This window comes from Oreochromis niloticus, linkage group LG7, assembly GCF_001858045.2.
Source record: "Oreochromis niloticus isolate F11D_XX linkage group LG7, O_niloticus_UMD_NMBU, whole genome shotgun sequence".
NCBI classification, from domain to species: domain Eukaryota; kingdom Metazoa; phylum Chordata; class Actinopteri; order Cichliformes; family Cichlidae; genus Oreochromis; species Oreochromis niloticus.
The window spans coordinates 23549680-23564752 of record NC_031972.2 but is presented as its reverse complement, the minus strand read 5'-3'; the positions used below and the strand labels follow the sequence as shown (position 1 = coordinate 23564752).

The window sequence follows — 15073 nt, the reverse complement described above, 5'->3', positions numbered from 1 at the left end:
ACTGTAATCTGATTACTTTTTTTCAAGTAACTTGACCAACACTGGTAGGGACACATGCGGGACGGTATGAGCTTTTAATAAGTAGCAGTATATGTGTAAGACAGAAGTTAACCTGAATCAGTCTACTTTAAAAGACTCCAGTGCAAATATGATGATTAAAATCATTATCGTTCGCTTATCTGAAGTTGACTCACCTTGAAAGCAGGCGAGGTGAGTCAAGGGTATTCCAGATGTTCTTCTCCCTCTCACTGTTCTCCATCTCAAAGTCTACCCAGGCCATATGATAATATAATCTCACCAATGAATTCTGGTACTACTTTGGGATCTTCTTCAAGTTTGGCATGCCCAGAAAATCTCCAATTGGAGGCACTGTGACATCCAGATGTCTTAGCTCCTTACTCTCTCTGTAAGGCTGATTCGAACCACCCCGTGGGGGAAATGCATTTCGGCTGCTTGTGTTCTGGTCATTACCAAGATCTCATTATCATGGGTGAGGGTTGGGATGTAGATCGATTGTTAAATGAAAGCTTTGCCTTTTGGCTCTGCTCTCTCTTCACTGTGACACTCTGGTACATCTCCTACATTACTGCTAAAACCGTCGCCGATCTGCTGGTCCAACTCCATGTGCTCCATGTTCCTATCACTTGTGAATAAGATTCCAATCCTGTCAACTTAAATCCATTAAAACAAATTATATTACAATCTGTTGAATAATTGGCCGTTTTAAACAACATCAATCAGTTATCCAGACTTTGTTGCAAAGTCTGGATGTCAGCAAGTTTCTAAAATTCCACTTAGTGTTAAACATTCAAACATTCTTAATCTTAGATTTGTTTACAACTCTGTAGTTTTACAGTTTTAAGGTCTTTTCACTGCACATGTGCCATTTGTCACCTGTAATGACAGGTAAATGTAAAACTTACACAGCCAGACTTTCCACTGGAGACTCTGAAATCATATATACAACGCTTCATATGTCACTGTACAGAACCCAGTACATTCAAATGTGCAGAACAATAGGAAATTTAATTACTAAAAGATGACATCAGCCAGAGTATAGAAGTAATATTTTGTTATGGCTATGCCTGCATAAGTCACATCAGCCAAATGCATGATTTGTTGTGCTGTGTGAGGCAGCAGTAGTTTGGTGTTGTTTCTCTGCACCAGCTTTCAGTCAGTGCCCTTGTTTCCATTTCACCAATTCCCTCTAAATTGAAGCCGTCACAGTCAGTTTGCCTGACATGCCTGAAATGATTAAGACACTGCCCCGATAAACACGGTGCGTTCTTGGCATTCATCCGGCTCACGTCTTCATGGTCTGGGTCCACTTGTTGTTCTTATACGAGAAGCTCCACTGAGAATTTTGGAAGCGCAGAGGGATACAGTAATTTTGACAGAGAGAGGCAGAGAAGTGAAAAGCGCTACATTTTTCATTTTTGAGCTGGGTGGCAGTGGGTCAACCAATTTTCTGGAGATTTTTTTTGGGGGGGGGGGTCTCTGTTTGTCTTCAGTAGAATTGTCATTTTGATTGGTGTGCTGTAACATGACAGTTTCTGACTGGTTGTTGTGACAAGGTTAGTAAACATCACCGGACCGTTTGACATGTGTTTGTGTGTGTGAGCAACAGCGTGAGTAAAAAAAAAAAAAAGAAAAGAAAAAATCAAGTAGCATACTCCAGAATTATTATCAAACATGAGATAAATCCAAGGCTGGGAGGCAGAAGTACACACTGTGTATTGAGTTTTATGCTACATTGACAATAAATGTCAACATGAATTTATGTAAGAAATCTTAAAATGATAAAAGCAGGATATTCCAAGGAAATAAAGTGGGTTAAAAATGCTCTGCTTTTACCCTTTGGTCATTCAGTTCATTTTCAGAGTGTTTATATTATTGATGAGTCATTAAAGCAGCGTAATTAGACTGCAGAAATTATATTTGAAGATTAGAAGATTGTTTCAGTCACAGAGACTGAGTGAGATGAAAGGGATTTTACAAATAAACATTCAGGCACTGTGTTGGCTGCCTCACTATCTACGCTCCTTTCCTGCATGTGCTTTCTGTAAGGTATATAGCTGTAACCACAAATATGTTTTGGCTTTAAAGGGTTTGTTTGTGCTGGGTATATATAATCATCTAATTCTTGTTGTCTGTTACTGCTTTGAAATCTATTTCAGGTTACGGTCTCTGTGCTGCAAAGGCCCAGTACCCCATTGCAGACTTGGTGAAGATGCTCAAAGAGGCGGGCAAGAGAGTCAGGTAAAGGAATGATAAATTGATTTTTTTTAAAGTATATTTAATTTGTCAAAATAAACTGCTGCAAAACGAGTCCATGTTTAGTAAAAGTGCTACAAAAAATACCATCAATTTTGTTTATGAACAGGATTTTTATGGGTTGCAAATCTTGAGCATCTCTGGGTCATTTTCAACATGGCTGCTACTTTTAGATCAACTCCCCCTTTCACTTGTGCCTCAGTGATAGGCACCGAACCTCCTTTAGTCCATCAAAATCAAAATGTCCCATCCTTCTAAGTGATTTCCATTTTTGGAAGTTCCAATGAGGCAAATAAAATGAGCGAAAATTATATTTGTGGCAAAAAAACAAACAAACCCCAAAACAAACCCTCCTTTGTTTTGAGTGCACTCTGTGCCACCACATGATGACACACACCACAGTCCAGTTTCTTCAGACACCACCTGGTCTAACTCCTCACCTGATGTGCTGCCTTTGGCATTGGAAACGAAGAACTCTTTAACCGAAAGCTGCTGGAGGCTCAGTCCCAGTGATGATCTTTTACGTGATATTTGGGTCAGTTTCGAGCTAAAGATAATGTTCGCTGTGCACAAGTTTAAGGTCTGTGATGATATCACATAACGGGCGGTGTGTGTGTGGTAGTGAGTGTAAGTGGTCAGATTTGGACTTCGAATGAGCCATCTAAAAATGGTAGCTGCACTGGAAGCTGTTTGGGTATATCAGTACATAATGTAAAAGTCACACTACGAAGGACATGACCAACAAGCGGAGACTCTGACAAGGGCAACAACATGTAGTGGGCATGTGTGTGTGGTAAAAAAGGAAATGCGAAAGAGAGGATGCGAAGGACAAGGTACAGTGGAAGCATGTGTAATTGTCCTGCCTCTGTCGTTTGATCCTGGCTCTTGCAGCTGCTATTGCTTAGAGCATTTGTACTTGATTAGAGGAAAGTGGGTGGTCAGAGAAAAACAGAAAAAACCTCCTTCACTCTGATCTCTTTCTTTCATTTTTTTTTACTTTGTTCTGTATTATTAAAACTCTTTTTTTTGTCACTTATTTTCTTACTCTTTGTATCTGCTTTTGTCACCTCTTCTGCTTGTTTTTTTCATCCAGCCTCCTCCTTTTTTACAGGGTACTCACAGTATAACATTTGGCCACAACTTCTGCTCGTCCAGACCAAAACTACTGTGTTCCCCACTGTCGTCCTGTGCATGCAGACCGTATGGAAATACACAAAGGGCATAAACTGACTTGCTAATTCATCCCAGAATCAGCAGGCCATCTGCTGTCTGTATCCGCCGAAGCTCCTCAAACAAAAATAAAAGATCAAACCTCCAAATAGTGGCCAAAGTGATTGGAAGGTTTCAGAAAAGGAGAACCAGCCACCAGTCTTCAGTGGCTGGTGCTAATTTCCTACCGTGATTACATTACATGGCTAATTGAGTTTGAGAGCTGTGTATGCCCAGTCACTCTCTCACTCACACACGCACACACACACGCACACACACACACACACACACAACAAATAACACTGGTGGAGGAGTGCAGTAGGTGTGTTTGTGTGGAACCAGATTATAATCACACTCATCTCTCAACTCCATTTGTCCAAATACTTCATCTTAACGTCTCCTCCTCCACCTGACTCCATTTATTTTGATCCCTCGTTAGGCATCTTTAACATTACTTCTTTCCCATGTCCATGTCTTTCTCTTTGATTTAAGGAAGTTGATGGTGATCAAGAAGAACTACGAACTAAGTTTGTACGAGAAGGACTGAGTTGAAGTATTCGTTTTCATTTATTTTTATCACCCTCAGGTTTGGTATTCACCCGGTTGCTGGCCGTATGCCTGGTCAGCTAAATGTGCTCTTGGCTGAAGCTGGTGTCCCGTATGACATCGTCCTGGAAATGGAAGAGATCAATGAGGATTTCCCTGGTGAGAACTAGTCATTTCTGTCATTTAAAATCTGTACATTGTCATTAATTCATCTGTAAATGCTGCTGCCTTTTTACAGAGTTTACAATCAGACCCATTTATATTTACGAATGTATGGTTAAAAGGATGGTTTGACTTTTATTAGGAAAACTTCAAAGGCCTTATATAGATGAGAACAGAATTATTGGCCCTCTCATGAAAATTAAAAGTACTGCCCACGTGCTGTTACAACAGAGCAAGGAATTTTTAACACAACATCCCAGTTTTATTTTGGATGCTTACATTAGTTTTAGTTTGCACACAGAAACAAAGTTATTTCACAAAAACTACCAGGGCTAAAAGTATTAGCTGGTAGACTCCAGCTGATGCTGTTGGTCAGCTGTGTGTCTTTTTTGGTGGGTAACAGCCTGCAATCGTTTGTTTTCATCTTTAACAAGTCTCACAAATGTCTTCTGAGCAATTCCAGCCCATTTTTCTTTAGTGAATCTCTCAAACGCCTTTAAACGTGATGATCTTCAGGTATGGGCCTTGACCTCCAGTTTATCCCACAGATTCCTTCCACATTGATGAGATTCACAGTTCCAGGCACATTAAAGCATCCCCAGAGCATAATAGTCCCACCCCCATGTTTCAGTGTTAAATGAACAAACAAAAAATGAGTGTTTGGTATTTTACCCCCCCCCCCCCCCCCCCCCAAAAAAAAATGATGTGAAATAATGGAGATGTGTTTGTACATCCAATCAGAAACTGACCTGGTCCTGGTGATCGGCGCCAATGACACAGTTAACTCAGCGGCCCAAGAAGACCCCAACTCCATCATCGCTGGTATGCCCGTGCTGGAAGTCTGGAAGGCGAAGCAGGTGAGACATCTGGCGCATGCATGAGGGATAATAAGATTTATCCTGAAGCACAAAAACACGAAGAGGAACAAGTGGAAGCGTTTACAACAATTCGACTGTCTGCACCTGCAGACCTGCTTCATTTAAAGATGCACACAAACCTAAAGAAAAGAAGACAAAAACACACATGTATAAACGTTTAAACCCAGGCTCTCACAGACTGTTGCAGTTCCAGGTGCAGTCCCATCCTGATCTCATTACTGAGACTGTGTCCATGTGGAATATCAACATTTGGAGCATCCCACTGGCACTGATCAGAGATCGGTGATTTATACAGTGCTCCCACTAGTTTCCACACAGGAAATAAAACAGGACATTCTACCTAACCACACATACAGATTTTAAATCATTATTTTTTAAGTGCTCAATTACACATTCATCACACACCACTTTTATAATTTAAATAATCTTTGGCTTTGACTCAGAGACTCATTCTTACTAGGAATTGCCTACTAAAAAAACTTTTAATGGATAAAAGTTGGAGTTTTGTTAGATGTTTTTCAACCATCATTTCTTAATGGACCATTTTGAAATTTCGTTGTCTAGAAGACTACTTCAGCTTAGTCCTCCAATATTTTTCTTTGGCATAAAATTCATAGTGGGTGGAAAATAAGTGAGAACACCATCACCACTTTTAAATATCAGTATCAACAGAAATTTTAGTTTCCTTAGATTAATTTGGATTTGACACCTGAGAAATATGAGAGTGAAGTTGAATGAAAATGTGTTTTGTTTGTTGTTTTAATTCCATATTCAAGCTTTAATATCTGTCAAACCATTCTCTAGATTTGGACTGTTTTAAAGGATATTATGTGCCTTGTATATGAGAGGCTGTAAATAAAATCAAAATTTTGCTTTCTGCAGACGTCCAAATCTGCTGTCAGAGATTGAGGATTCAGATATTTCAGGGATTTAAGCATCCATAATTCTGTGTTAACTGGAGCTACAATCCTTTGAGTCCAGAGCCATAGTGCCATAGATTTACCCTGAAAAAGATTAAAGTAGCTTTCTGTGTGATCGGTGATGGTCAGATGAGAAGTTTTTTGATCCTCCCTCCCTAGTTGCCAGATTTGATTCACTGTAACATTCCAAGAAATATAATTCAAGTTGAACCTTTACCATTTTGATCCAGTGAATGTGATCCATGCACGTGGCATGGTGCAGATTTATGCGCTATAAGCCATGCCGCAGGGCCTCAATCATTATTAATGGAGGGATTGAATGGGGAAGATGAGGAAAACATTTTTTGCAGATGGTCCTTAAAAACTTTTTCTTCTGTTTTGTCATCTGTTTGTTGTCCAATCAGAAGCTTACTAGCCTGTGTGAATTTGTCTCCTTCCATAGGTGATTGTGATGAAACGCTCCCTGGGTGTGGGCTACGCAGCTGTTGACAACCCCATCTTCTACAAACCCAACACTGCGATGTTGTTAGGCGACGCTAAGAAGACTTGCGATGCCCTACAAGCCAAGGTCCGCGAGTCCCAGTAACGTGCCCCCTGCCTCAACCAGGCACCTCCGCTGAGAGCACACACATGGAGAGAGAAAGGACGAAAACAATAAGGCTTAGTTTTTCCAAACGTATTCCAGCATTCAGCTCATCTTTGTCCAATTGCAACGCAGCCAAGTGAACAAAGATGATTAATAGGGTAAGAGCTTTTCTCCAAACCTTTTCTGTGATCTATAAATAAAAGCAAATTTGCTTTTGCAATCACAGCTGAATAATGCAGATATTGTAGATTTATCATTTCCTAATGAGGTAATGCACAATTCTTTTATTTCTAGATCTAAAAGAAAGGGTTTGTCAACTTTCTGCATGTCTTCTGTTTAATAAGGGGAGCAGCTGACAGCGAGTCATCTTCATTATAGAGACGTATATTAATGTAAAACAGCCACAAATGTAGATAAGATGTTAGAGATGATGCATTTCACTGTTAAGGTGTTTTAGAAAATAGCCAATAGCTAAAAGAAAATATTAGACCTGGACTGGAATTTAAAAAATATGATGGTGAATCACCAGAGGAGGTATGACAGACTTAAGCGCTAACATTTTACCACCCTGTAAAGATTCCTCGCTCCTTTTTTTCCCCACTTTGGTTTTGTTTTAGTCATGTGTTCCCTTTGATAGATCTGCTCTCACCTATCTCTCCCCCCCCCCCCCCCCGTACAAGTAAAAAGAAAAAAGGCAGAATAGTGCAACATTTCAGTTCCAGTTTTATACTGTATTGGGAGATTTTTTTGTATTTGGTCTAATAATTATTTTAGAAAATGTCTGTATGTAGTGCTGTTTGCTTTTTCTCTTTTCACTTGAGTGTATCTCGTGACCTTCCACCAATGCCTCGTGTTCACCAACCACACTTTGGTTCAAGAAAACTGCTGAAAAAAAATCCATTCAGACTTCTTCCATCAGATGAGCAACGCAATAAACCAAAAGGATCTGAACTTCATATGTGCCACCACAGCTGTGCTGAAAGCTAGTGAAGCCCGTCTCACTCTTACAAACACACTCTGATAGCCGACTGGATTTTTATGATGTGTTTGAACCAGATGTGTTTCTTCTTTCTGTGTGGTTCAGATAGTACAGTAAACAAAATGCTATCCTGCTGGCCTTAATGGTAAAGAAGGTTTCTTTTTTTTTCTTTTAAGTGAACATGGCTCATCCACTCCAATGTGTGTCCTCATTATTGCTCTACAGTGAAATGAAGGTTTGTAAAGTAGGGCCAGATGTCAGTCGGCCTTGTTGCGTCGAGTCTAAGCAACTAAGCAGTTATTTAATTGAAATTGTTGCCACGATCCAGCAGATATGAGGTGTCCGTTATCATGAAGTACTTCTAAAATCTTTTTTTCTTCCTTTCTTTTATTAAAGTCCGAAAAACAAAAGAAGTGCCAAATGGCCCCTCGAATTCGGAAAGATTTGCATTATGAAAAAACACTCGAGTAGATCACAGACCAAAAAAAGATGGCAGCTTCCACTTTCTACCTGTTGCTTCACAACTGAGTCACGTATGAACGTGCTCCTTTTAATTTTTTGCTGCGGTTGCAATGCTGCAGCAGATCAATTGGCGAGAATGTATATTGTGGCGTAGTTTGAACAATAGTCATGAGGTAACATGTGAGCAGTCTTCATCACTTTGTAATCTACAAGTACTGTATGCATTAGTTGTTATAGTATCATCCTGGGACCTGATATGTTGACAACTGTCCTACCTCTCCATGAAATGGCCAATACCTTTCCACGGGACCTTCACCTGACCAGTCACCTATTACGTAATCAAGCACAGGATCAGGACAGACAAATTCCAACCAAACGCAGGACCAATAGCCTTCTGTTTTGTGTTCATGTTGCATTTTTTTTAACCACCTGACCTCAGTTTGCTGCCAGCAAGTTTGCTTTGTTGTGCAAGTGTAGAGCTGCACATGTCACTAGTGCTCATGAGGGCCTATCGTTCTCACGTCTTAGCTTCCACAAGGAAATGCATTCTTTGTTTGATATCGAGCAAATTAAAAGTGATGGAAAATCTTGATAATTATGCTAGTATGCCTCCCCCTTATGCCTGTTGCGTTTCTTCTTCTTTTTAAGGAAAGTATTTTTGTAAAGAGGCAGAGCAACAATGAGGTTTTAAAGTTGTACAATGTTTCAGTGCACCATGTTAGGGAGACGAACTGATGAAATGTACTGTGAACTTGTTTTTTCCCCTCTTTTGTTTGTCATGGAACATTTTCATCCCTAATAAATCTGTATTTACACTAAAGTTTCCTGAAAGCCTAATTTCTTCCCTGACGTACACTTAAAGGTGAAAGGTGCAGTTGAATTCCTTTAAAGTAAACATGCTGATCTGTGAGGATTTCCCTGAGGTCTGCCACAGCTGTGAGGCTAATGGTACCAGCCCAATCTTCTATGGCAGAGTTGAAAACTAAAATATTTGCAGCAATTATCTAAATGAAGGATCACAAGCTTGAGGAAGGAGTTTTATCCACACTTCCACACATGCATCATTTCACCAGTGCAGCTTTACAGGGAGTAAACAACACGATCCACCGACGACCGCCACAACGCCGGATACTCATTAAACATGGAGAAAATTCAATAGTTTATCGCTAATTCCTTAATGGCTTTGAACGAACTACGGTTTGTGAGGGGCAGCCAATCAGAAGGAAGTTGGCATAAAGGTAGCAGTCTTATAATGTTGAAATGGCTGGTTTCACATACAGTGACATCAAGTCCAAGAATACGATAATTGTTTAAGATTCTGATCTGTGAGTCATTCAGAGTTACTCCAGCTTACTCCTTCCATGCTATTATCACTTTTACACTTAGAAATATGGGTTACAGCACATGTTCATAGGATTACATCACCTTTGATATTGCATTTGTGAACAAAAAGAAACACTGCATTCTGCAGCTCAGAGTTGGAATAGAGTAAACTAATATGTCATCTTGGAAAAGTTCAAGCTTCTGTTGGGTGACATTTTAATCAATACATGCTCTTGTTTTTTAATCTGCTTTCCATTGACTAGATAAAAGTCCTCTACAGAAGTGCATGTACTGATTCGGTAGCTGGAACCACCTTTAGAATAAAAAATTGAAGTAATCAACAATGTGAGAGATTTTTATCACTCTTCTTGCATTAACATTAAATAATGTGCAGCACTCTTAAGGCCCCGTCAGAGCATTTCAATTGTTTCTAGACCAGCGGTCCCAAACCCCGGGGCCACAGACCGGTTTGGAACCAGACCGCGAGAGTTGAGACTCGGGTGTGAAATTCATGGTTTTCAGGTAACTCGGTTTCCCTGGGTCTTTTCCCGTGTTGTAGTTGTGTGTCTTATTTTGAAAGAAATATTTACGCGTTACCATAGCGACCAGAGAGCATTAAGGGGCAGAGAGGTGGATGTTACTCTCTGTTGTTGGCGCATTTCAGGAGGACTGTGCTAATAAAGTTACACAATGACACAGAGAATTCGCGTTTATTATTATATTTACACAATTACACAGTTTTTGTCTTGGTCGAATAACTTATTTTGTCGTATTTATTCGCGACACCTTAAAGGCCGGTCCGTGAAAATATTGTCTGGCAAAGGTTGGCGAAAACCCAGTGAAGGTCGACCTTCACTGGGTTTTTGCAACACCTTGTTTTTATTTTTGTTTTCAGCCCTTCTATTATAGATTTGCTTCTGTGCTTGGAATCTGTGGTGTGACCCCGTTTTGACCAAGATTTAGTTGTTGGACAGAAGGCCTCCCATCTGACTCTAGAATCCCGTGGTAGGACTGCGTGAACAAATTGCAAAATGCCCAATTTATAGCAAAGTGCCCAGATCCCCAAATCATCACCCCTCCACCGCTGTGCTTCACAGATTGTATGAGATGTTTGTGCTCATATGGTTTGTTTTTCGCCAAATGTATTCAGTTCGGTCTCATCCGTCCAAATTTGTTTGGACATTTTCTTAGAAGTCTTATCCTGTTCGGATGTCTTCTCCTGGGAAGATCAGCAGCTGTCTTGAATGTTTGTGGATAATATTTCTCACCGTAGAATGATGGCCGTCAAATTGTTTGGGATTGGCCAACCCTTCCCAGATTGATGGGCAGCAGCATTTTCTTCTCTAAGATCACTAAAGATATCGTTCCAACTTAGCATTGTGTTAACACACGTCTGAATGCTGCACATTAGCAAACAGCTCAAAGCAGTGAAAGGGTTTCGTTTGTATTTATTTATTTATTTATAAAGTATTGCTGAAAAAAATAACTAACATTTTTGTGTTACAGAAAATAAAAACAGCATGAAAAATTTAGCAGCATTTTTGCTTTGATTTTTAAAGCATGAAAGGAAACTATAAAGACAAATGCATGCTTAAGGGAGCGCACTGATCGCTTCAGATGATAAGATGGTAGGGTTCACGATAAGATATGATACATTTCGCGATGATACTAAAAGAAAGACAGCCATAAAAATAAGACACTGAAACACAGCTGGGAAGTGATGTAACTCCGGCCACAAACATGATTCAAATTTTCGTTTTCTTTTAAAAATTAAGGTATAAACAAAAAATAGGCCTGGCTCTCTGAAGGGCAGCGGGTAGAAGATGAGCACAATGGGTAGGAAAGCCACTTTAACTCTAACTTCAAGGTGTCCCTCTTTTGCAGAATGGGATTGCATGAGTCTGTGATGAGGGTTTTTACAATGACTGAAATGTAAATATCAGCCTGTGTGATATTTTCACCTACAAGCGGCACTTGATTGCTATTCATCAGCAAAGAGTAAACTAGAGGCACTTAGAAGGGGAGTGGTACCCACATAGATTGAGTTGATTAAACTGTAGATAGATTTATGGACATGGGCATTGCATGTGTGCGTGATGAGGGTGGTTTCATCCTGTAACAAGTGCCACTCAGACAGGCTGTTATCTGGTTGCATGCTTGAGGAGATCTAAGGAGAGCTGTCACTCCCAAAGCACAGGCTAAATGCTGTGATAATTTTAAAAGAACAGGTTTGGAAATCACTGTCAGGGAATTCCTGCATGTTTATGTTTGTTTGTTTGTTTTCTTCTTGAATGCAAATAGAAAGTATTTTTCGTATGTCTGCAACACGCATCAGGAGGACTTCAGGTCATTGTAAAGGTGTGCGTGTGTGAGAGTGTGTGAGAGAGGGAAGATCACTGCAGAGGTGACAGTCTCATCAGCTGAAGTAGGGACACGCTGCCAGTATTTACTCAGAGCGCAGCATGTTCCAGACACAATAAGCCTCCATCCTTCCTCCCAGCAGGGATAGTCTGCCCTCCTTGGAAAAAAATACTCACACACACAAACACACACACACACACACACAGACAATTTGCTTAATTTGTTTTTCTTGGCCTTGCATGCGATTTGATGTGGAAGGTATTTAATTATTCATGACAGGAGTGTGTTTTGATGCAAGAATACTTTTTAATCTTTTATCTGAGAGCAATCGTAGAACATTCAGACTCCTTAAGTAGAAATATCACCATGTGAATCTCAAAAACATTTAAAATATGACATGCAGCTGAGATGAAAATAAAAATTAGATAAAAGCAGTCATTATAAAGCCTGTCCCTCAACACTCATTGTTTTATTTTGTTTTTGTTTTTTTAGTCCAACGCTCATTCATTACATATGTATTCATACAAGCGCATGTTTCCACCTTATCTAACACTCTGATGGATACATCAGGGGCAACTCAGGGCTGCCCAAGGATACTTTAACATGCGGACTGGTGGAATCACAGATTACTTCCTGAGCCACAGCCCCCTCTGCCCCCAATTTTATGAATAAAATGATAGTTTTGTACTTTGTTTTGTTTGTATTTCAGTTTAGTGTTTATTAGTTTCAGTTTAAACATTTTTCATTGCTATAATATGAAGAATATTTGTCAGAGGCATGATTTAAGATGGATACCACAATCAAATAGCACTTTTGAAAGCAACTGACTCACAGTCATGCAAACATCCTGAGTCTCAAGAAAAAAAAATGCTCCATAAGCCAAATGTAATGTAAGTATTGAATTGTCTGTATATAATTATGAATGCATATAGATTAGACTGATTATGTGTAGATGCTTGTAAATAAGTTTATCCATGTGTGTGTAGAAGAGCTTATACGTGAGCAGCAATGTTCAAATGCTGTTTTATTTCTGTTTTTTCTTTCTAGTTTTTACTTCATTTCTTAACTGTGTGAGTTATTATGAAAAAGTCTCTTGAGGCAGGTTGTTTGACCCAAGTGACACAAACTACGACTAACAACATCTCCCGTGTATGTTTATCTTTATTTCAATTAGCTGGAAAATATTGTTTCAGTTAGTTCTCATTTTTATAAAGTCTAGTTTTTATTTCAAAAACTTCAAATCATGGGGTATATGAATAGTCACATAACTTACAATATTCTGGCATCACATTCAAAGTGAAATGATTATATCACATGGTGAATCCGGCTGATCTTACTGCACAATGGAAACGAAAGGCAGACTGCCTCATGCCAAAGCTCTCGCAGTGAAAAGGAAGCTGATGCTGCACACAGATCTGAGTTAGCGTGTGTGTCTGTGTGTTTACTTTCCTCTGTGCAATAGACAGATATTCTCTTGAGTAAATGAGGCAATCTTGTTGAAAGGCATGTAAATTTAACTGTGTGACTGAAGAGTTATGTAGCATAAAGTTGGGTTGTGTCATGAAACCTTTCCAGAAAGTGTGTTTGACATGTCGCAATGTGGTAATCTACTGATGTGCAAATATGGACAAATGTATCACTTGTCCACACCCTAAGCTCACCACAGACAGTATTATTAAACATTTTTAACTGGAATCCTAAATCAAGGCAATATGTTCTAACTGGCTCGTTAATATTACAGCTTTGCTACAAGAGAAAAAAATGAGCTCACATACAGCTACCTTTAACACAATTAGCTTTGTGTTAAGCTTTCAAAGCTTTTATTAACACTTCAAGTGGTAGTTTCTACCAGTGTTATCCTATAGATGAATAAACTCCAACAGCACCGTAATAAATGTACCAAAAAAGAAACTCTAAAAATAGAGCAAACTAATTAAAAATGGCAAGGGGAAAAATCCAACATTAAATTAAAGCTACTCATACATGCCCATGCTAAAGTCCTTTTAGGTTATGTAATTCAAATTTTATGTCCGTAAATGTGATGTTCTTTTTCATTAAATTTAAACAATACGATGCTGTCATGAGGTGTTTTAGGTGCATAAAGGCTAAAATCAGATTATTTTAGCATGTTGCTAGGTGGTTGCTAGGTATGCTTACCCCATAATGTCTGATTTAGATAAGAACCTTCAGGGGCCTAAGATGTACCTGTGTGACACATTTTGGTTGACCACGTCTTGATGGTCTAAGAGGAGTTTGCAGCCAAAGAAAGCGTGTGTGTGTGTGTGTGTGTGTGTGTGTGTGTGTGTGTGTGTGTGTGTGTGTGTTAGAGCAAAAACAAGGCATTGTGAAGTGAATGGTTGCTCGTAAAAAACAAACAGACAAAACAAAACAAAAACAGTCGATAAAGTATATGAAAGACAAAGTTATCTACCATCTTAGCACTCCTTACACTTTAAGTGGCCCTCTCTCGCTAAGGTGTCCCTGTAGAATTAAATAAAGGCTGCATAAAATATATTCTTCAGAAAAGCTTTTATTTTTATTTTCAAATGAGATAAGCCACTATCTGTCCAGTACAGGTTATAAGCTAAATCAAAAAGGAGGTGCACAATGCTACACTACGCAGCACCAGTCTTCTTATATTTACAGATAGAAATGATAACGTGTCATCAGTCGCTGGTAAGATGTACCAGAGGAATCTCTTTCATCCTTGATCTTGGGCATGTTCCCTCTCCTAATGTCTAATCTGATCGTCCTAACAGCTTGTTTGGAGAAACTGCGCTATTGAGCTGTGTTTTAAAAGCCCCCAGACGCAGGCCTCTTGGATACATCGCCTCATGAACTTACACAAACATACGCCGTGTCTGCCCCAGAATGTCCTAAAGTCGTTTTGACTGTGGCAGCCAGAGATGGATCTACACGCACAAATCTGGCCAGCGACCAAAACAACTGGCCTCTTTACTCTTCAGTTTGATTGCTGTTCAGGGCTGGTTAACATAAACACTGTGGGAGTGTGTCCTTTTAAGCTGCTTTTATTGTCCAGCTGCTTCTCAACTTCTGGATGTAAATTGTTGAGAGGTTGGGATGGAGGGATGAGAGAAGAGGAAAATAAGGTGGGGGTGAAAAGAAGTTAGGACTGGTTACTGTAGTGGCAAGGAAAGAGGGGATTTTCTCATAAGTACGGCAGTATTCATTTAGATTGGTGTGTGTGTGTCTCTTTGTGTGTATCTGTGCATCTGTATGTGTGTGCATATGAGCCATTAAAGCATCACAGAGTTCAGAGAAACAAATTGTTTATTGAAACATCTTCCCAGACCGCTTAGCTTCAGTTTGTTATGGTCTTGTGGCTAGTGGAGAGTTGCAGGGGCAAAAAAGA

At 39.6% G+C, this 15073-nt stretch overlaps 1 protein-coding gene across 2 annotated transcripts in view; it reads left to right on the top strand.

Moving 5' to 3' along the window:
- The window catches only part of nnt (nicotinamide nucleotide transhydrogenase), a 37867-nt gene extending 29031 nt beyond the window's left edge, over window positions 1–8836 (top strand). For both annotated transcript variants that reach the window (XM_003444326.5, XM_025908942.1), the window contains exons 19-22: window positions 2178–2259; window positions 4070–4188; window positions 4933–5048; window positions 6432–8836. In XM_003444326.5, the coding sequence (XP_003444374.1) occupies window positions 2178–2259; window positions 4070–4188; window positions 4933–5048; window positions 6432–6575 (461 nt within the window). In that variant the 3' untranslated portion in view covers window positions 6576–8836. The remainder of the gene's footprint in view (window positions 1–2177; window positions 2260–4069; window positions 4189–4932; window positions 5049–6431) is intronic.
- Window positions 8837–15073: the final 6237 nt, after the last annotated feature.